Below are 18702 nucleotides of genomic sequence, written 5' to 3'. Positions count from 1 at the left end.
GCACTCCAGACACAGCATAACTCCATCCTCTCCAGTACTTTGTACCTACTATACCAAGAAATGTAAACTCCAAAAAAGGCAGTCACAATTTTATCTATAAGGATAATGGAGCTCTTTGGAAGTAAAGATGGAACATGGAATATTTTGACAATGTAGTAGAACATCAGAGCTTGGCAAGTTGAGGAAACTTTAAGATGCTATCCAGTTGTCATAACTTTGGAAGTCCCCCTTGAGTGGCAGCCACTATCAAATTCCTGCCCCTCTCTGGGATATCCTGCCAGATCTTCACCAAAATTCTCTTCCCTATCAGTGGTGGCGAACCTATAGCACAAGTGCCAGAGGTGGCACTCAGAGTCCTCTCTGTGGGCATGCGTGCCACCACTCCAGCCAGGCCCAGACCATCATTAAAGTGTCGAAATCTGCCAAAAATTTTTAAGTAAATGAAAGCATTTGGGATTGCTTTCCTTACTTTGTTTGGATCATCTTAAGTTAATGTATGAGTTGTTTTTTCTAAAGTAAAACATCAGTATTCAGGTTAAATTACCGTGTTGGCACTTTGCGATAAATAAGTGGGTTTTGGGTCGCAGTTTGGGCACTCAGTCTCTAAAAGGTTTGCTATCACTGCTAGATACTCTTCCTTCATGGGCTGGGCTGGATCATCAACAAAGCCGTAACCGTTTCACTCAGATTTTTCTCTTTTCCTGCCTTGAGATGGCTTTACACATACATGTTCCATGCCAAATTCTGTGGTTTCTGATATGCACAGTTCTTCCCCTAACACATGCACATGTCCAATAATGTGTGTGTGCCTGTAAAGTGCCGTTAAGTCGCAGGCAACTTATGGTGACCCCATAGGGCTTTCAAGGTAACTGAGATGTTCAGAGGTGGTTTGCCATTGCCTGATATTTGTTGGTGGTCTCCTATCCAAATACTAACTAGGGCTGACCCTGCTCAGCTTCCATGATTGGGCTAGGATGGGCTATTCAATAATATGGCAATGAAAATAGGCATTTCAGTGGCGCTTCTTTTGACATGTGACTGCAAACAAGAGTTCTGCATATACAGTAGCGTGTGTTGTTTCCACCCCTATCCCCACACACAGAGTAAATAATGGATCTAAGCCCTTCAGAGTACATGTGGGAATCTGTTTTCCCACACTATAATGACGCCCAGTGTTTCTGCATTAGACTATTCAGTGATACCTAGAGTCACTCTAGATCAGGTACAAAAAAGATGTGAAATAAAGTATGAATTCAGATTACTACTTATGGTATGCTGTACCACCGTATTATTAGAAATCTTTATAGAGGATTTAGAATTATACAGGATTAAGTAAATCAAAACCTATTTAAATGTTTTAATGGAAATAGTTTTAATGGAAAGTTGGTATACACATTGTTAAAATAAATATAAGAATTTTAACAACCATTTTATCAAAACCCATGAAAAATTCTTTCCCCCCCTCACTTTCAAAACTTAAGATTATTCTACTTTACTAGATCATTCTGGAAGCAAATCGTCTCCTAATTCTTCATCAGCAAATTCATCTTCATCAATTTTTTTCCTTAAGGCAGTTTTTGGTCTCTCTATTTGTGGTCCAAGAGGGTCTATATAGGAGGCATCTATGTTTTACGAAGGAAGACAAAAAAGAGGAAAGTTATTTTCTTTCAAACAACTGCAGGAACTTGCATAACTCCAAACTATCAAAAATTACAATAAAGATTTATACTGATACTAGGAAAAAGGCCCATTGTGGAATTAAACACAACAGCCTATAGAAAGAGGCTCTGGGCGGGTGCCCCAGCCTTGGACACTCAGTGTCAATTTGCTGTGGCGACCTCAGCAGGGTATAATGACACTGAGTCCACCATTTTCTCCAGGGGAACTGATCTCTGCTACCTAAAGAACAGTTGTAATTTTTGAGTGATCTCCAGCCCTCACCTGGAGATTGGACACATTTTACCTCACAACAGCAAACTGTTTAGAATGTTGGAGGCAAGACTCAAGCAATGCAGCCAGTGGATAGGGACAGATTCTGAGGGACACACCAGGGCGCCAACCAATTCCGGAGCATGTGGAATGTTCTAGAGAAGTGCCACCCCCATTCGGCTTTTATTTATAAGGGAGATTCTCTATCAAATTGCAGAAGCCTTTCCACCACTAAGAGGCCACAGTGGCTCAGAGGTTAAGACGCTGAGCTGCAGACCAGAAGGTTTGTAGCTCGGCAGTTTGAGGCCCTAGTGCTGCATGACAGAGTGGGCTCCTGTCTCTGGCCCCAGCTCTTGCCACCCTAGCCGTTAGAAAGCAAAAAATGGCAAGTAGATAAATAGGTACCACTTCGGTGGGAAGGTAACAGTGTCCATGTGCTTCGGCATTTAGTCATGCTGGCCACATGACCATGGAGAAGTCTTCGGACAGCGCTGGCTCGCTGGCTTGGAAATGGAGATGAGCACCGCCCCCTAGAGTCGGATTTGACTGGCTTTCGAGGAAGGGAAACCTTTACCTTTTTTACCTTTTCCACCAGTAATACTACCTCAACTCCTCTTGTGTATGAATTTATGGAATCCCAAGTATATCCTGCCTATTGGCTCCAGTTCTACTAATAACTCTCAGAGACCCTATTGCTGACAAAGGGAAGATTTCCTGTTATTTATAACGATTTCTTCTTTATAAATAAATACAACAGAACAGATAATATTCTATTAGCTATTGCTGGTATTTTGCATGTATGTGGGATTGGCATGTAGACTGTCAATGGAGTTGATATTTTACAGGATGTTTTTAAATGCATTTTGCATAACACTACTTTGAAAACACACAGTGTCCTTGGAAGTATATTGACAGAATGCAGAAGCATGGTTTATTTTAACTATGGTTGGTTCATGAAATCAGAATGCAGCTTGCAAATGATAATGAATGCTGTTTTCATCACCTTCACTCTGTAGGTGGGGAGAGAATGACAAGCTGGGATGTTTACAATTTGTACATCCTGAAAAATCATATATAAGATCTAACTGGGGTTAATAAACTAACTTCAAACCATGATTTTTTTATCCCAGTTTGATTCAACATAATTCATCATAATTAATGACATGATCTGTGTTCAGTCAACCAATGTTGGTTTAATAAAGCTATGGTTTTGCATTTTGTCTGAACTGAGCCATATGCATCCTTTTCCAGTACTTGTTTGACCATGCCAGCCTTAAATGCATCAACAAAATAAAAAACTGGATCAAAGAAGTGTAATGGGAAAGTATAGTATTTCTAGATCATTTCCCCAGATATGTTTGATTCACTGAAATGAACTTTCACTGGCATAGTAGTCCTTGTTCTTCTTTTATAATTCAAACAAATTACATGAATTAGATGAAATACCCATTTTCCAGTCCTTTCCATCTATGTGAAACCAAGTTACTGAGACATTAACGTATCACTTACCAATTTCTTTATTAACACTGCTTTCATAAGGCTCATTTGTGCCTGGCAAGGACTTTAGTTTTGCACTCAGTCGCTCCCCTTTAACAGTAACACTACCAGGATCTGGCAAAGGAGAGAAAATGTTCCATAAACCATCGGATAATGCATATTATACTCTTTCTCCAGCATTTTGCTTGGCTTTTATTTATTGCTTCAGAAGGCTCAGAGCATTTTCACCTACGGTATCACTGAAGAATTTACAGTCACTCTGTGAGGCAGATTGGTATTATTATCCCACAAGAAGGAGGGACGATGTGCAGGATATTGTGGGAAGCATAAAGAATTGGGACATTTTCCCCATCTATATTGGTGAAAAGTGCTGTCAAAATGTGGCTAACTTATGACAACCCTGTAGATGAACAGAGGTGATTTGCTATTGCCTGCCTCTGCATTAGCAACCCTGGACTTCATTCGTAGTCTCCCATCCAAGTACTAACCAGGGCTGACCATGTTTAGCTTCTAAGATCTCAGGAGACCAACCGGTCCATCCTGAGCCATCCTTCTATAATGCAATTGCATTATTATGCTGACCTCTGAGGTTCAAGGCATGGTTAGAAGAAACTGTTTATCTAGACACTAAACTTGAGCAGTTGAGTGTACATTTTAATCTCATTCTCCATATGATACCCCCTACTTTTATTTTCACACATCCCATCTCAGAATAGTTTGCCTTTTTAGGGTTTCTTCTTCCTTTTGGATTATTTAGGACTGAAGAAAGCTCTTCTCCTCTGATCCTAGTTAATCCTTTTACTTGGGACTCTTTCTTTCAAAGGAGCCTGAGTTCTGAAAAGTCTGCAGTGTCCTGGACTAACAGTGTGCAGAGAATTACAGAGGTGGAAACTAGTCAGAGGATCCAAAATACTGATTGTACTGACCAAAATTTTAAAAAACTGACCAAATACTGACAAGAAGTGGATAAAATACTGAACAATTTAATGTCAGCCTCTTGATAAGCTAACGTTTTAAAAGTAAAACTACGACTTCATTAAAAAATGATTATTATCTGGCCTCCACCATCCCCATAGCCAGCCATCACACACCTTTTTATTGATTTTTTAAAATGAAGACAGGACAATGTTTTCATTACTGTACAAAATGTAAGGCAAAAAAAAGATTTCCTTTTTAAAAATAATCACATACTGCAGATAATAAAACAGCAAAAACCTATTAAAAGCCACACATAAAGTAATAATTAAGACAACAAAGCATAATTACTGTAAGGTAAGACTGGTCTTTGCTTTTACTTTATCTATCTTTGGTTTTCTAATGAAAAAAGAAGGTATTAACAAACTCTTTAGTTTCTCAACAGTTTTCTGCACTGCATCCACAAGCATTTTTTTCTTATCCTCTTCTTCCATTGCTTTCTCCAGTCCTTCTAGCAGGAGCTGTGCGGTGTTGAATCCCACAATATCCTTTTTCTCAGCAACCTCCTTTACAAATTTGGTGGCATCACTTAGCAACGTACAAACAATCATCCTCTTCTCGTTCTATTGTCTCAGCTTTTTCAGTTTTGCTTCTTTCTCTTGTATACTATCCTTTTCACTATCTTCTTAAACCTTTCTCACTCCTCTGCCTTTTCCCTTTCTTTCTTTTTTCCTTTTGCTCCTTCTCTTTAATGACATGCTGTTTATCACAATATTGCTTGTAATGAACATAAGCTGCTCTGGCCATCTGTAAAAGCTCCTGTGTGATATTAACATGGTATACCTTGTTGTCATATACATGATATAAAGTTTCTTTGACCATTAGGTGGGCATTCAAAGTTTTCTCTGACATCTTTCATTGGTCAAAATGCGTCCAGATTTTGAAATCCCTCTTTCTACGTCTGCACTACCATGTGATAATGATAATGCTGCTTCACCACCTTGGTAACCAGTGGGTATTTTGAATCTCCAGGTAGGTTTGTCTTTTCAAATTCCAGTACGTATCTATGTGGCAAGTTTCACTGGCAGTTTCATCTTTAAGTCTAAGAAGTTTCCATTCATCCACAATCCTGTCCATTGGAATATCCATCGGGAGTGCTGCTGCTACTTTCATTATATCCCCATGGGTTCCTTCCTTGACTCTTTGTAATGGAGCTAAACAATGAAGATATCTGAGGATGGGCTTGTCCAAAGATGACTGGAGTAAAAGGTGTTCGGAAGCTGCTATGAAATGTTTTTTCAGTTTGTCACAGATTCTATTTTCACTGATTACTTCTCTCACAGCTATGCAGTGCTCATCACTGAAGGCTTCAAGAGACAATGGTGCTGAACTTTTACAAACACGATCCATTATGGTTCTTGTGAGTGTTTTTATTTCACTGTGCATCACATGCACCAAAGGCTCTTCTTTCTGGAACACTCCAGTGAACTTTGTAAATAAGCGGGCACTTGTGCAACAAAACATCACCTCTGCTTTCATTGTCTCATGTTTTAAGGGGTTAATTATGCTTCTATACTTTGCGGAAGATTTCACCAAATCACTTTTACTCTTAGGAACGAAGTCCTTAAAGTACTTCATAACTGAACTGAAAACAATCTGTCTTCTCACTGGGAAGTCATCATGCTCCCCCCCAAAAATATAGTAACAAAAAAACAAACTGCATTCACAAAAATAAAAGAAATACTGACTTTACTGACCAATTTTTTAAAAAACTGACAAATTACTGACCAAGATGAAAAAACTGACTTTTAATGATTTTACTGACCATTTTCCACCCCTGGAATTAGGGCTGGGGGAGGATGGGCCTCAAAATGTGTATCCTCCTCCTTTTCCTCATCCCCCCCCTTCATGATACTATAAGGTGTTAAGGGCTCAAGCAGGCCTCTTTCTCTTCCCTACTCTGTTATTCTGTTTTAATAAGTGTTTAACTGGCCTCAGCATTCCATACCTCCTAGTAAGCTACGGGGATTATTATTTTTTTTAAATCACAAACTAATATTTGTCTGCCTAGCAGGGATGGGGGGGGGGAGTGTAGCAGGAGCCTCATTGATACCAAAGCTAACAGAACTTAGGGAGCACTTTCTCCCACACATTCATCTTTATACCTTGCAGTCATCTGATGCTTACCCTCCTTTTCTTTAGTGAGCTCTGCTGTTGGGACACATAGCTAGGCTTTTTCGGAACTAGCTCCCTAAAGATCTTCTTTTGTTCTGTGTTACTACCATTTTCTAAAATTTTTGGATAGTATTTTCAAGCGGCTTAATTTTTTATTAACTCTGATCTTAATTACCTTGAGGGTTTTCTATGGGCCTTTTAATACCATTTTAATGATTTTACTCAGTTTGATGGATGGTGACTATTTAAAATCTTTATATCCTGCCCTTCATACAGATTTCCCAGGGAAGAATGTGCTTTAACTGCAAATCCTGTGATGGTTTTATTGTAAGTTAATTTGATTAAAACTTTTTAGAAGAGTGATTTCAATGAGACTAGACAGATGATGTACTTAAGAAGTATGAGTGAGTGGGATCCACCATGGCTCCCAGCTTCCCAGCTGTCTTTCGTTTGTACCAATCTCCTACCATAGGTGAAACAAAGAAGACCCAGAGCACAGGAGTTTGTCAAGGAGTCCCACTTCCTCTCTCTCCATCTGATCTTTTCTGGGCAGTTCAGGCAGGGAAAAGGAAGGGAGGTAAGCAGACCTCTCATCCCGCTAGGCATTTGGTAAAAGGCTTTCAAATGTCTGTTTTCTCTTATGCAGAACAAAGGTACTTGCATTCCAGTTCGTCACACATCTATCTACATCTGATTTCAGATCGCTCCCCTTAATATTTTGTTTTCAAACCTGTACTACTAGGTCAAAAAAGCCATACTTTCAAAGACTGATTGTTGAAACAAAAAGAGAGAGAAGGGGGAAGGGGGAGGGAGAAAGAGAGAGGACTGCAGAATAATTTAAAATGAAGATCAGAACTTAATATTTATAAAGCAGCCATATTATTCTAAATTTATTATACTACAGATTTCTAACAGTCCATTAGAGAAATTACACTGACCTGTTACCACTTCTGAGGCCAAACTATGCTTATGTTCTGGAGAGGGGGTTGCTAGAGAATGGAGAGCAAGATTGAAAGACAGAATACAAAGAAGGAAGTCAAGAGGAGTCTACAGTCAAATGCAAGGTGAGAAGAAAACGCACAGCATGACAAACAGAACAGAGTAGATGATCAATAGCAAAGGATAAGAGTGGCCAATCTGTGAAAAGTAGACGCTGTTAATTTTCAGCTATAATGCACCATCTGAAACAACAGCATTTGTATGGTTTGGAAAAGAAAATATTTTCCCACATGTGAAGTGGCAACAAATAATATCAAAAACCAGTTTCTGCCATCATGGGGGTGGGGTGGGGAGTCAGGTCCACACAGTCCTAAGGTGTGAATCAATCAATGGGCCCTGCCATTATGACACAAAAGGCAGGGTGGGCTTCCCCTAGACTTGCAGTCTGGTGTGCAAATGCACTAAAGATTCTAATATTTTGAACACAATTTACACCACTGGACTAAACTGGCTTCAGGTGTGCATCCTTCATTTAATACACAGAGAAAATGACCTTTGAAAAGGCAGCATGCCATGGTTCTCAGCAAACTGAAATGACTTGCTAACTGTCAATAACACAGCTATTGGATTAAGTGTACCTGTCAGGGTTCTGCAGTTTAATGTAGCCAGATTAGGAAAGCCAAACAGAGGAAAGAAGGAGATATTGGGCAGCTCCTATAGCAGGCCATGAAAGCGAAAGTTCTGTGGCAAGTTTAGGAAGCCTCTAGAGGGTTGGCCTACCTTGTTGTACAGTTCTTACCACTCCCTTTTTCACCGAACTTGGAGCAGAGACAGAACATTATAGCTTGGAAACTCTTAATAGATGACATTGGGTTGGATCCAGACTAAAATTCCATCAATGGAATCAGTGCCAATTTAGTCTGGACCCAACCCTCTATCTTGTTTACCTAATTGAGACCACAGATCTCCACAAAATGCTACTCCTGGAGGATAGGGGGCCCTGAGGAATGGGGCAAGGGGGGGGGGTCTGCAGAGGAAACAGTGCCAATTTAGTCTGGACCGAACACTCTATCTTGTTTACCTTGTAACTGAATGCAACACCTGTGATTATGTTCCATCCTGATGAAGAAGGGGAAGGCCCCAGCCCAGCACAGGCACCACAGAGAAGAGATTGTCATATGCTGTACTATTTAGGGTGCAGCCATAAGGTGAAGTTAGCCTACTGCTACATGCATGGAATAGCACAAAACTGGTAAGCAAATATTCTGGCCTGGCCAAAATGGCCGCCTGCACTGAACTGCTCATATCCACAGTACTTCCAAACCATCTCTGCTTACACTATCTCTCTCTCACTCTCTCTCACATACACACACATAGTACTTTATTGCTTCAGCTCGGCCACAGCAATCAACAAAACACACAAAAAAGAAAGAAAACACAAATAATATTAACATCAAATTTTGATTTAGTATTACTGAATGGTAATGTTGATGGTGATAAAGTTGGTGAATGTACTTATTTTACTAGAAGGGGAGCAAGTGTTATATTATGTTTCAACAACACCAAACCTTTTGGATGATATTCAGTGTTTTTCTGTGGGTTCTTGCCCAGAAAGTGACCACCAGCCACTTATCCTCCAGCTAACTAAATTTGATAAAATTCTAAATAATGAATCAGAGAGAATCTTAGTACTACCTCCTCTGGAAATTACTGTTGATAGTCAAATAAATGGCCTCCTACACTTCAATATGAAGTACAGCAAGCCTTAAATAGTGAATCATTCCTGGAACCTAGGAATAAAATACTTGCTCCTTAAAATGCTGCTGATGCTCTGGCCTTGTATGATAAATTGATTAAATCTTTGAGACCACTGTTAATTAAGACTGCTAAGATAGTTCAAAACAAAAAGAGGATAAATAATTCCTGGTATGATAAGGAATATTTGAATATGAAAAGAAAACTTAGATATATTCTTAGAAGATATAAACATATGCCACCCAGAAGCCTTTTTTGGACTTTGTAACAATTATAATCAACTGCTTAAGAAAAAAAGAACTTATATAAAAAGTCAGGGCTTACACTATCATTAATGCAAAGATTTTTTAAAGAAAGTCACAGGTTTCATTAGACCTTGTTTTAGAACAAGCCAGAACAATGTGGCTCAAAAGCCAGTCTCAGCCTAGCAGAAATCTATAGTGGCCCTCAATGCGTTTGATAAACCTATTTTGACAACCTATCTAGAACTGCGAAAATAAGGGGAGGAGCATACATTGAAATGCCTGGCAGACATGACTAGCAGATTGCATTTGAGCCAGTCACAGATTACACAGGCCTGCTCTGCTGCATCACAGTCCCACAGGACACAATATTTGAGACCCCACTGCTGCAACAAGTCCCATAGTGGTATTTTACAGTGTTCTAATGATGTTCAGCATCATCACTGTCTCACACAACATAACAGAGGCATCTAGTTCAGGATTTACAGCTCCCCCAAAATTTCAAATGTTCTAAATGCCATACTTTGTGTATAACTACAGCTGTCACAGATTCCAGCTACAGTAGTATGCTGCAGTAAAAACATAATAGAAGTCTTGTGGCACCTTTGAAGACTAACAGATTTATAACAGAAAACTTTCACAGCGCTGCCTCTGTGCTGACCCCAGAATTCTCGTGAGAGTTAATCCTGCCTATGTGGACCCCAGCTGCCCATAAGATTGTTTTTCATGTGGTCTCAGGTAGGAATATTGTGGGTTGGTGAAAAACAGCAGCATCTTAGTTTGTGGTTAACATTTCTAAGGAATTCTGTTACCTTATACTTTAAATATCTGTTTGATATAGACATTTACTGTCTGATGAAAGAGTAACTGTGAAGCTTTGGTTTCCTTTTCTAATAATAATAAGTAGCACAACTGAGTGCAGCTCTGTGATCAATAAAGGGCAAAAATAAAACACTTCAGCCCTCAGGCTTACCAGCCAATGGCACATTCAACCCTGAAGAAGGGGGCCGGAAAGTCTACTGAGCCTGGTGTGTATTTCTCAACCCTGGCCACACTGACATTATTAGTTCTTCCCTCTGAAATAAGGAAAGCTCCACTTTCAAACTTATATCTGTGCCTGTTGCCTAGTTGCAAAGAAGTACGCATCTCCTCTTTTTTCATTATCCAGTCACCCTTAAGCATCTGAAGTGCTTTTTCCAATTCCTGATCTGACTGCCTTGGAGAGACAAAAATTTGGTATTCCTCCTGAAACCATGAATTTAAATTAGCATAGGCAATTCCCTCTAGCTGTTTCTTGGACATCTAACATTCTGATTGCTTTATGTCACTAGAGTAGATGATCACCATTTCTCTAATCCTAATCATTTACCCCATTAAAGGGAAAGGTTTTAGTTTCCTAGGATTCAGCATATCAGCCATACTTTTTCATAGGAGGCCCAGAAGGGCCTCCCATAACTTTTTCTGTGGTCCACGTGGCTTCATCCGACAAGTTGCTCATGCTTGGAGAAAGTAATTTGCAGACCAAAGCCATAGAGAGATGACTGGACATGCTTTCTTTTGAGTATGTCAACATTTCACTGGTACTTACCACCACCAGCACTTCCTTCTCTGCGGGCACGGGCACTGCCATCTCGGCCAGACTTGACCCGCTAGTGGAAGGAAGAGATCAGAGTGCTATTTAGTGCTATAGTGCTATTCACAATAATTTCTATCACAGATTTTCAGTGTTCATCTCATAATTTTACTAGATAATGAGACTACTCAGAGCATCGCCTGGTCAAACAGAGATTTAAAATTTGGTTCAGAGTTGAATACACTGTAATTTTAATAGCTCCCCAGGACCACTTTCTGGATTTGACCTGTAATTGATTAGAAAATCTACCTTGACTAGAATAGAGATTTAATTTTAAAATGGCTCTCTCTGGCTTCCTTTTAATCATCTATACGTTGTAAAAATACTTTGAGGTGACAATCCTAAGCAAATGTAAATTTATTTGGAGCCAACAGAACTTATGGCACATTTGCATTTCTATGTACATCACCAGATTGCTCTAGGATGACTGGCAAGAATGATTTTTATTTTAATAGCGCGCAGATGGTGAGCCTGAAATTTGGGGAGGGAGACCAGTGCAATGAGAAAGGGGATTCTTAACATTTTCTTGTTGAGCTGCTGTATCCCCCCAGCAACCTGCATTTTACCTCCAATGGGGAAAATTATGGGTGTCCATGAATTTTCCTTAAAAAGGGTAAAAACACCTACCTCCTAAGATGCTCAGGAGAGATATATATTTTAAATAAATACTTTCAGAGAGCAGTTTTTCCCAAGCAAATGGCCCTATAACTTTCCCTTTCTCTACTTGCAAGGGCCTTCCCCTTAAAACTGCAGCCTCGCTGCTTGCATTTGTGAAAAATACAAACAACCCCTCCTTTAAAGCATCAAGGAAATTTATGTAATGTATAGTTCTGCCTGGAGGGTTTTAACTGATTTTAATGATGAACCTTGCCTATGAGAGTTTTACCAGTGGGTAATCGATCTGAGATGAAGAACAGTAGGTTTTTTATACCCCACTTTTTTCCCTCTACCTTAAGGAGTCTCAGTGCATCTTACAATAGCCTTCCCTTCCTCACCCCACAACAGTCACCTTTTGAGGTAGGTGGGGCTGAGAGAGTTCTTAGAGAACTGTGACTGGTCCAAGGTCACCCAGCAGGCTTTCCGTGGAGGAGGAGTGGGGGAATCAAACCCAGTTCTCCAGATTAGAGGCCACTGCTCTTAACCACTACACCACGCTGGCTCTCAGTGCCCAATGCCCACATGCAAGTCATCCCTGGGTGTTTGACTCACTGGGTGATGAATATACATGTGTGAATCAGGCTTACTTCTAAGCTGCTTCAGAAGACGTTGGCTGAGAGGCAGGATAGAAATCATTTCACCATATATATATCCATAAAGGTTTCTATTCCAGTTACAAGGTTGCTGAAAACTGAAAATGTCATTTACTTCCAAATGCAATTAAAAACAGCATTAAAGTGGACTTTGCATTTTATCACCATATGGTATAATTTCAAAGACAGTGTAAAAAATGGCACATCATAAAAATCTAGAATCTAAACACAATGATCACATAGATTTCAGCAAAAGGATTTCAGTAAAACTATGGTCTTTTAGATCAGGTTCCTAAAAGATTGATGAATACCCTACCCCCCTTACATTACAGCTCGAAGTTTGCAGCTGAAAAAATATTAGAAGTATTCCTCTACAAGACTTCAAAGTAACTTCTCCATATTAAAATGCTGTAAATCCAAAAAATGTTTTATTATTGTAAACACTCAAATATTAGTAGGGGATACATAAAAAGAAATAATCATCCCCCAAGTCTGATGTTTCTAATATACTTGGCACTGTACTGAATTTTTTTAATTAATGGTTGTAAAGTGTAAATACTATAATAAAGGCTGTTAAATGCTTGTTTGGAAAGTAAACTTTCTCTTTTTTTTAAAGATGTATTTAAGTTTTACAAAGTTTATTCATACATATACTATTCTTTGCATATATACAACATAAATGCGTCCATCATTTATTCTTTTCCTTTATCCATTTATACACCCTCCCCCACCTTTCCTGGAATATTTTATCATCTTTTCCTTGTAATATTACAATTCAGTTTGTCCATTTCTGCTACCTCCAAAAGTTTCATAGCTATTTCCTTTCTCGTTGGTAACTTTTCTTGTTTCCAATATTTTGCTATTAGTATTCTAGCAGCTGTAAGTGTGTAAGTCAGTACATAAACATCATTTTCTTTACATTCCTTAGGAATTATATTTAACAGGTAAATCTCTGGACTTAGCCTTAATTTAATATGAAGCATCTCCAGTATTACGTTACTTACTTTTTGCCAAAATCTATAACTTTTCCCACATTTCCACCACATGTGGAAAAAGTCCCTACATTTGCTTTACATCTCCAACAATTTTTATTTGATGTTTGTATGCTTTTGCTATCTTTTCTGGCGTCCAATACTTTCTGAGAACAAGGAAGGTGATATAATTTCTTCCAGGTGCGTTATTTTTAAAATCACTCATTCTGCCCAAGAAGTATCTCTGAATGACTGCATTAAAATCCATTTTTTCCTACAGTGTTGATCTTGTCCACAGTATACAATCTATCTCAAAAACTGATTTCTTTCATCAACAGGCACATCAGTCTAAAGGTTTAACTTAGTTGCTGTAGATTTTCCGGGATGTGTGGCCGTGGTCTTGGCATTGTAGAACCTGATGTTTCGCCAGTAACTGTGACTGGCATTCTCAGAGGTATAACACAGAATGATGGAATACTCTCTGTGTCAAGGTGAGAAGAAAACGGTAGGCAGTAAATTTATATCCAACCTTTCAGTGTCTTGGAACAAAATACTGTGTCCTGTTTGAGTTAGGCTATGTTCAGCCACTGCTGATTTTTCAGGTTGGCCAAGTCTGCATTGTCTTTCATGTTCTTTTATTCTTGTCTGAATGCTACGCTGTGTGGTCCCGATGTAAACTTGTCCACAACTGCATGGTATGCGGTATTTTGTTCCAAGACACTGAAAGGTTGGACAACACTTTCAATTACCATGTCAGATTACACAGGGAAGCCATTGAAATTCACAAACATAAACATAATTTCAACAGGAAAGAGGAGAGTTTAAAAATAAACAGGACGTGGCTTCCTGTCCTGAAAAACACAAAAGGCTTTACATCAGACAATAGCACTACAGATAAGATTAGAATTTCAACAACCTCCTCAGGAGGCAGGAAACCTCCTCAGGAAACAAAAGAACCTCCTCAGGAAAGCTCCTCCATTAGCATGTCCATAGCCTGGGGAACTCCTACAAGACAATGACTCAGCCCTACCCACCTTCTGGAGTAGATATACATTTACTGCCTACCATTTTCTTCTCACTTCGACACAGAGAGTATTCCATCTTTCTGTCTTTATACCTCTGAGGATGCCAGTCACAGTTACTGGTGAAACGTCAGGTTCTACAATGCCAAGACCACGGCCACACATCCCAGAAAATCTACAGCAACTAATGAACTCCGGCCTTGAAAGCCTTCGACAACATAAAGGTTTAACCTTTTAAAAAACACCTCACACCACCTTCCTCTGTAGTTTTCCAAAGACTTAAAAAACAGAAATGTCTTGGCACCTGCTAATTTAAAATTACAAAATGTGTAGCAGTAAAAATTAGGTTCTTCAGCAATTTCTTGAAACATGGAAAGAAACTGTTAAGTCAGCTGGATGGTGGTACTGGAAAAACAGGCAGGTGAATTCTATGTAGCTGTCAGGAGTTGTGTGCATAGTCTGAAGTACTTTTAACTGGAAGTCTGGACAGGTCTACAAAATCTTCAGGTGCACAGGTATCAAAGTTGTGTTTTCAACAACCACAGAAAAGGAACAGTTCCGAAAGTCTGACAGAGCCCTCCCTAGAGACACGAGCACCTGACAGGAGATGGTTGTCATGGGTCAGCCTGCCGACAACTCCTCAGATAAAGAGGAGACGGGGGAAGCTGGTCCCAGCCCTTGGATGCTGCAGGAAGATCCACTGGATAAGGAGGATACTTTATTGGGTGCAGACGGAGAGTCTCGGGCTGAGGCCAGCATGCCACGCCTTCAGTCCCACAGCCCAGGACCAGAAGCAGAAGCCCCGCAGCTGACCAGCACCCAGACAGCAGCATCTTGATGGCTTCTATCCAGCAACTCCTGCACAGTGAGCTAAACTGAAGCTTAATCCACGCACAACTGAGTGACTCTTGGTTGATAGAAGTGCTAATGGAGTTCCAGCTGTTTTGGAAGAGGCTGCACTTGCACTTGCGGTACTTCTAGAACCACTGCTAGAAGAATAGAGTTGTTTTAACTAGGTATGGTTGATTCCCCGGCTGCATCACTCCCTGGAACAGCAGGATCTGGCCTCAGTTCATTTTGCTGTTCTGGATTTCTTTGTCTGTCTGGCTTTGCTTTTTCATTTCCATTGAACAGCCTGTGCTGCTGAACTGTATGGGTTTGGACCAGACTAACTTTTCTGCTCACTTTTACGTATTGTCAGTGGAACAGAATGTTTTTCCCTCCACCCCAACACAGCCCAATGATCCCCCCAAAATGCTGCACCTGGGAGACCCCCCTGGAACAGTACAAGAGGCAAATCAAGGTTCTGCAGTATAAATTACCCCACCCCTTCTGTTCATGGAACAGTTAGTCTGGATCCAACCCAACATCACGGCCCTGGCCCAATATCAACATCTTCACAAACCTGGCTGTAACATCAACACCTTTCCCAGCCGGATGATGAACAGCTTGGCAGAGCCTGGGAGGCAACCACCCAAATGGAAGTCGCCATCTTGTATTATGACCATGCTTTGATATTGTAATCTTAATTTAATGCTGTTTTAATATATACTGAATTTTTAATGTATTGTTTATAAATATGTTGTTAGCCGCCCTGAGCCTGCTATGGCGGGAAGGTGCGGGATATAAGTTTAAAAATAAATAAATAAATAAATGTTTTGATACACTTATGTGATGGGTAAATTGAATGGGTTTTAGAATTTTTACTGCTGCAGAGCAACATAGCAGTGGCCATTTGGGTGAGATCATAGTACTGTACCCACTCTTCTGAAGATGAAAATTTTAAAAATCCAGTTCTTTGGTTTCGTTTTTTTAAAAAAGGAAACTACACACCTGTTCCCTTATTTCTTTCAGTTTCTCCAATCTCTTGAGCTTTGTGGCATACTCTTGGACTTCTTTCAGCCCCATGTCTGTGCAGAGGCGGACCAAGAAACGGAGACCTGGAAGCAGAACGATTGTCATATCAGGAATTGATGTAAAAGCAGGTGAAACATTCAGCAAAAGAAAATGGTCAAAATGCGGTGTAAGATTTAACAGAAGGACTTTGTTGAATGGCCTTATAACAAACTGCTGCCTATAATTAGACCTTATGTGTGCACTAGGGTACCTAGGGGGTGGAAGAACAGGTAATTCAATGAGAAAAGGTAAACACCTAAATCTCTAGGGAGCCTTAAAGTTATTTCATGTAATTTTTAAAAGTAACTGCCAGATGCTTGTCAGTCATCCCAGTGAGCCTGGGAGTAGAATATCATCTGAAAACATTTGTGTCTCCATAAGTAAAAAGGACATACAACTATTTTTTAATGGAGGAAGAGGAAGAAGAGGAGGAGGAGATTGGACTTATACCCTGCCCTTCATTACCCAAAGGAGTCTCAGAGTGGCTTGCACTCTCCTTTCCCTTCCCCTCCCCACAACAGACACTCTGTGAGGTAGGGGCTGAGAGCTCTCTCTCGAGAACTGCCCTTGAGAGAACTGTGACTGACCCAAGGTCACGCCAGCAGCTGCCTGTGGAAGCATGGGGAATTAAACCTGGTTCTCCCAGATTAGAGTCCACGCTCCTAACCACTATACCAAACTGTCTCTTTTCCCTCTAGAAGAAGAAAAGTCAGAGAAGAGGAACAGGAATATCCTGAAAGTGTCTCTTGTGGCAATGGCCTAGGACTGAAATTATTTTAATATTTTGGAACACTTAAAAAAATAATTTCCAGGATCTAAAGTTTATTTAGAAAAATTCGACATCACCTCCCCAGAAAACCTGTTTGAGGATTGCACTGTTCATAATTTAGTATTGGAAATATATTTCTACCCAGTAGGGAAATCTCCTCTCTACCAGGTGTTTCCCATTCATTTCCAAGCAGGGAACAACTCTGTGCATGCATACAGATGCCCTCACAGAGAGACTCTCTCCACTGAACTGAATCAGGAAGCCAGGGCACACACTAGCTGTGTGTGTACAACAGAACACCCTGAGGCTCTGGATCATACCTGTCTATTTTAAGCGTGCTGCTTAAGCGTGGTGCTCATCACTGGCATTGCTTTTCCATGGCACAGATAGTTCATAATAATAACCAGAGAAAGGGCAAGGGTTCATGCTTTTCATTTTTTATACCAGGCACTCTAAGTCCGTATCAGTGTGCCTTATGAAAACACTTACATTCAGCATTCTCTGGAAATTTTCTGTGAATTGCCTTGTAGGTATCTAGAGCTTTTTGGTAGTTACCTGTTAACATAAATAAACAATGTTACACACATAGAGACATGCCATACCAGAAACTGAGCTATCCAAGCTTTTTATACTGGCTTTGTTTTCTTTTTAGAGGAACATGTCAAGTTCAAGTTAGCCGTTATTGGCATAAATTGTCAATACAGAATATACAATTTAAGAACAAAATAAAAACACGACCCACAGGCACATCTATTAAACATGTAACTGTTTTCATTGTCTCTAAAAAAATTGGCTAAAAGCAGAAAATGTTGATTTTTAGAATGTGTTAACATTTCTAAAGCAGTATTGAAAAAGAGTTTCAGATAAAGCGGTTCTTGACACTGCTGTAAATAACTGAGGAGAGAGCAATAACACTGTACTGGGGGGGGACTGGCAAGTCAAACCACTTGATTAACAGGCAATTTTATAAACAGTTCAAAGCAGTTGCCACTTACAGAATCTAAATGCAAAAAAGGGTTGGATCCCTCCAGCTGTTTCACTCAACCACATCCTGATACTCCTCCATACTCCAGCCCCCTCTGCACATGCCTTTTGCCCATGCCAGTCCCACACTTCCCAGCATAGTCTTTCTGGTAATCAAAGGGTTCCTCTTCTTTTCACCATCGGGAAAACTGGTTGGATCCAACCCTAAGACTACAATATGACTCACCTGTCAGTAAACCCCCACTAAAATCAGAGGGACTTGCTTCTAAATCAACAGGCACAGGATCAGACTGCAAAAAGATGCTTTTAAATTCTTTGGACGTTGAGGACAAAGCATTACCAAATTATTTTTTTGACTGTTCAGTTATTCTGAGTGGTGTGTTTTTTTAAAAAAAAGACAAAAAGAGCAAAATACCCAAAGTTCAAATAAGAGCCACAAGGTGACTTACCACTTCTTCGGTAGCAACTAGCAACCATCAGTTGCCACTTTACCTGAGTTGGCCTGCAGATGAACATACCAGAATGTTACAGAATGGCGAGAACATTCTCTGAACATCATCAATGTGGGAGGAAATCTACCATCAGGTCAGTTTATTTTTCCTACCTGCCACTGTATTGAAAAGGAATCCTTTCTTGAATAAAAAGATACATCATTTCCCCCCCCACTGGGATGAGGGTGAGATCCATTGTGCAGCAGAACTGCATTTCCATGTCAGTTTTTAATC

General features: G+C 40.0%; 1 protein-coding gene across 2 annotated transcripts in view; it reads right to left on the bottom strand.

Moving 5' to 3' along the window:
• Window positions 1-1462: 1462 nt before the first annotated feature.
• Window positions 1463-18702, bottom strand: part of IFT88 (intraflagellar transport 88) — a 45117-nt gene continuing 27877 nt past the window's right edge. For both annotated transcript variants that reach the window (XM_015429486.1, XM_015429487.1), the window contains exons 21-26: window positions 18427-18479; window positions 17483-17548; window positions 16162-16268; window positions 11041-11101; window positions 3439-3540; window positions 1463-1622 (exon numbers count right to left, since the gene is read on the bottom strand). In XM_015429486.1, coding sequence (XP_015284972.1) covers window positions 1501-1622; window positions 3439-3540; window positions 11041-11101; window positions 16162-16268; window positions 17483-17548; window positions 18427-18479 — 511 coding nt within the window. In that variant the 3' untranslated portion in view covers window positions 1463-1500. The remainder of the gene's footprint in view (window positions 1623-3438; window positions 3541-11040; window positions 11102-16161; window positions 16269-17482; window positions 17549-18426; window positions 18480-18702) is intronic.

The sequence above is a fragment of the Gekko japonicus genome, unplaced genomic scaffold (genome assembly GCF_001447785.1).
Source record: "Gekko japonicus isolate JY-2015 unplaced genomic scaffold, Gekko_japonicus_V1.1 scaffold237, whole genome shotgun sequence".
Classification (NCBI taxonomy): Eukaryota; Metazoa; Chordata; class Lepidosauria; order Squamata; family Gekkonidae; genus Gekko; species Gekko japonicus.
The sequence above is the reverse complement of the archived record's forward strand: the minus strand, read 5'-3'. Positions and strand labels throughout refer to the sequence as shown.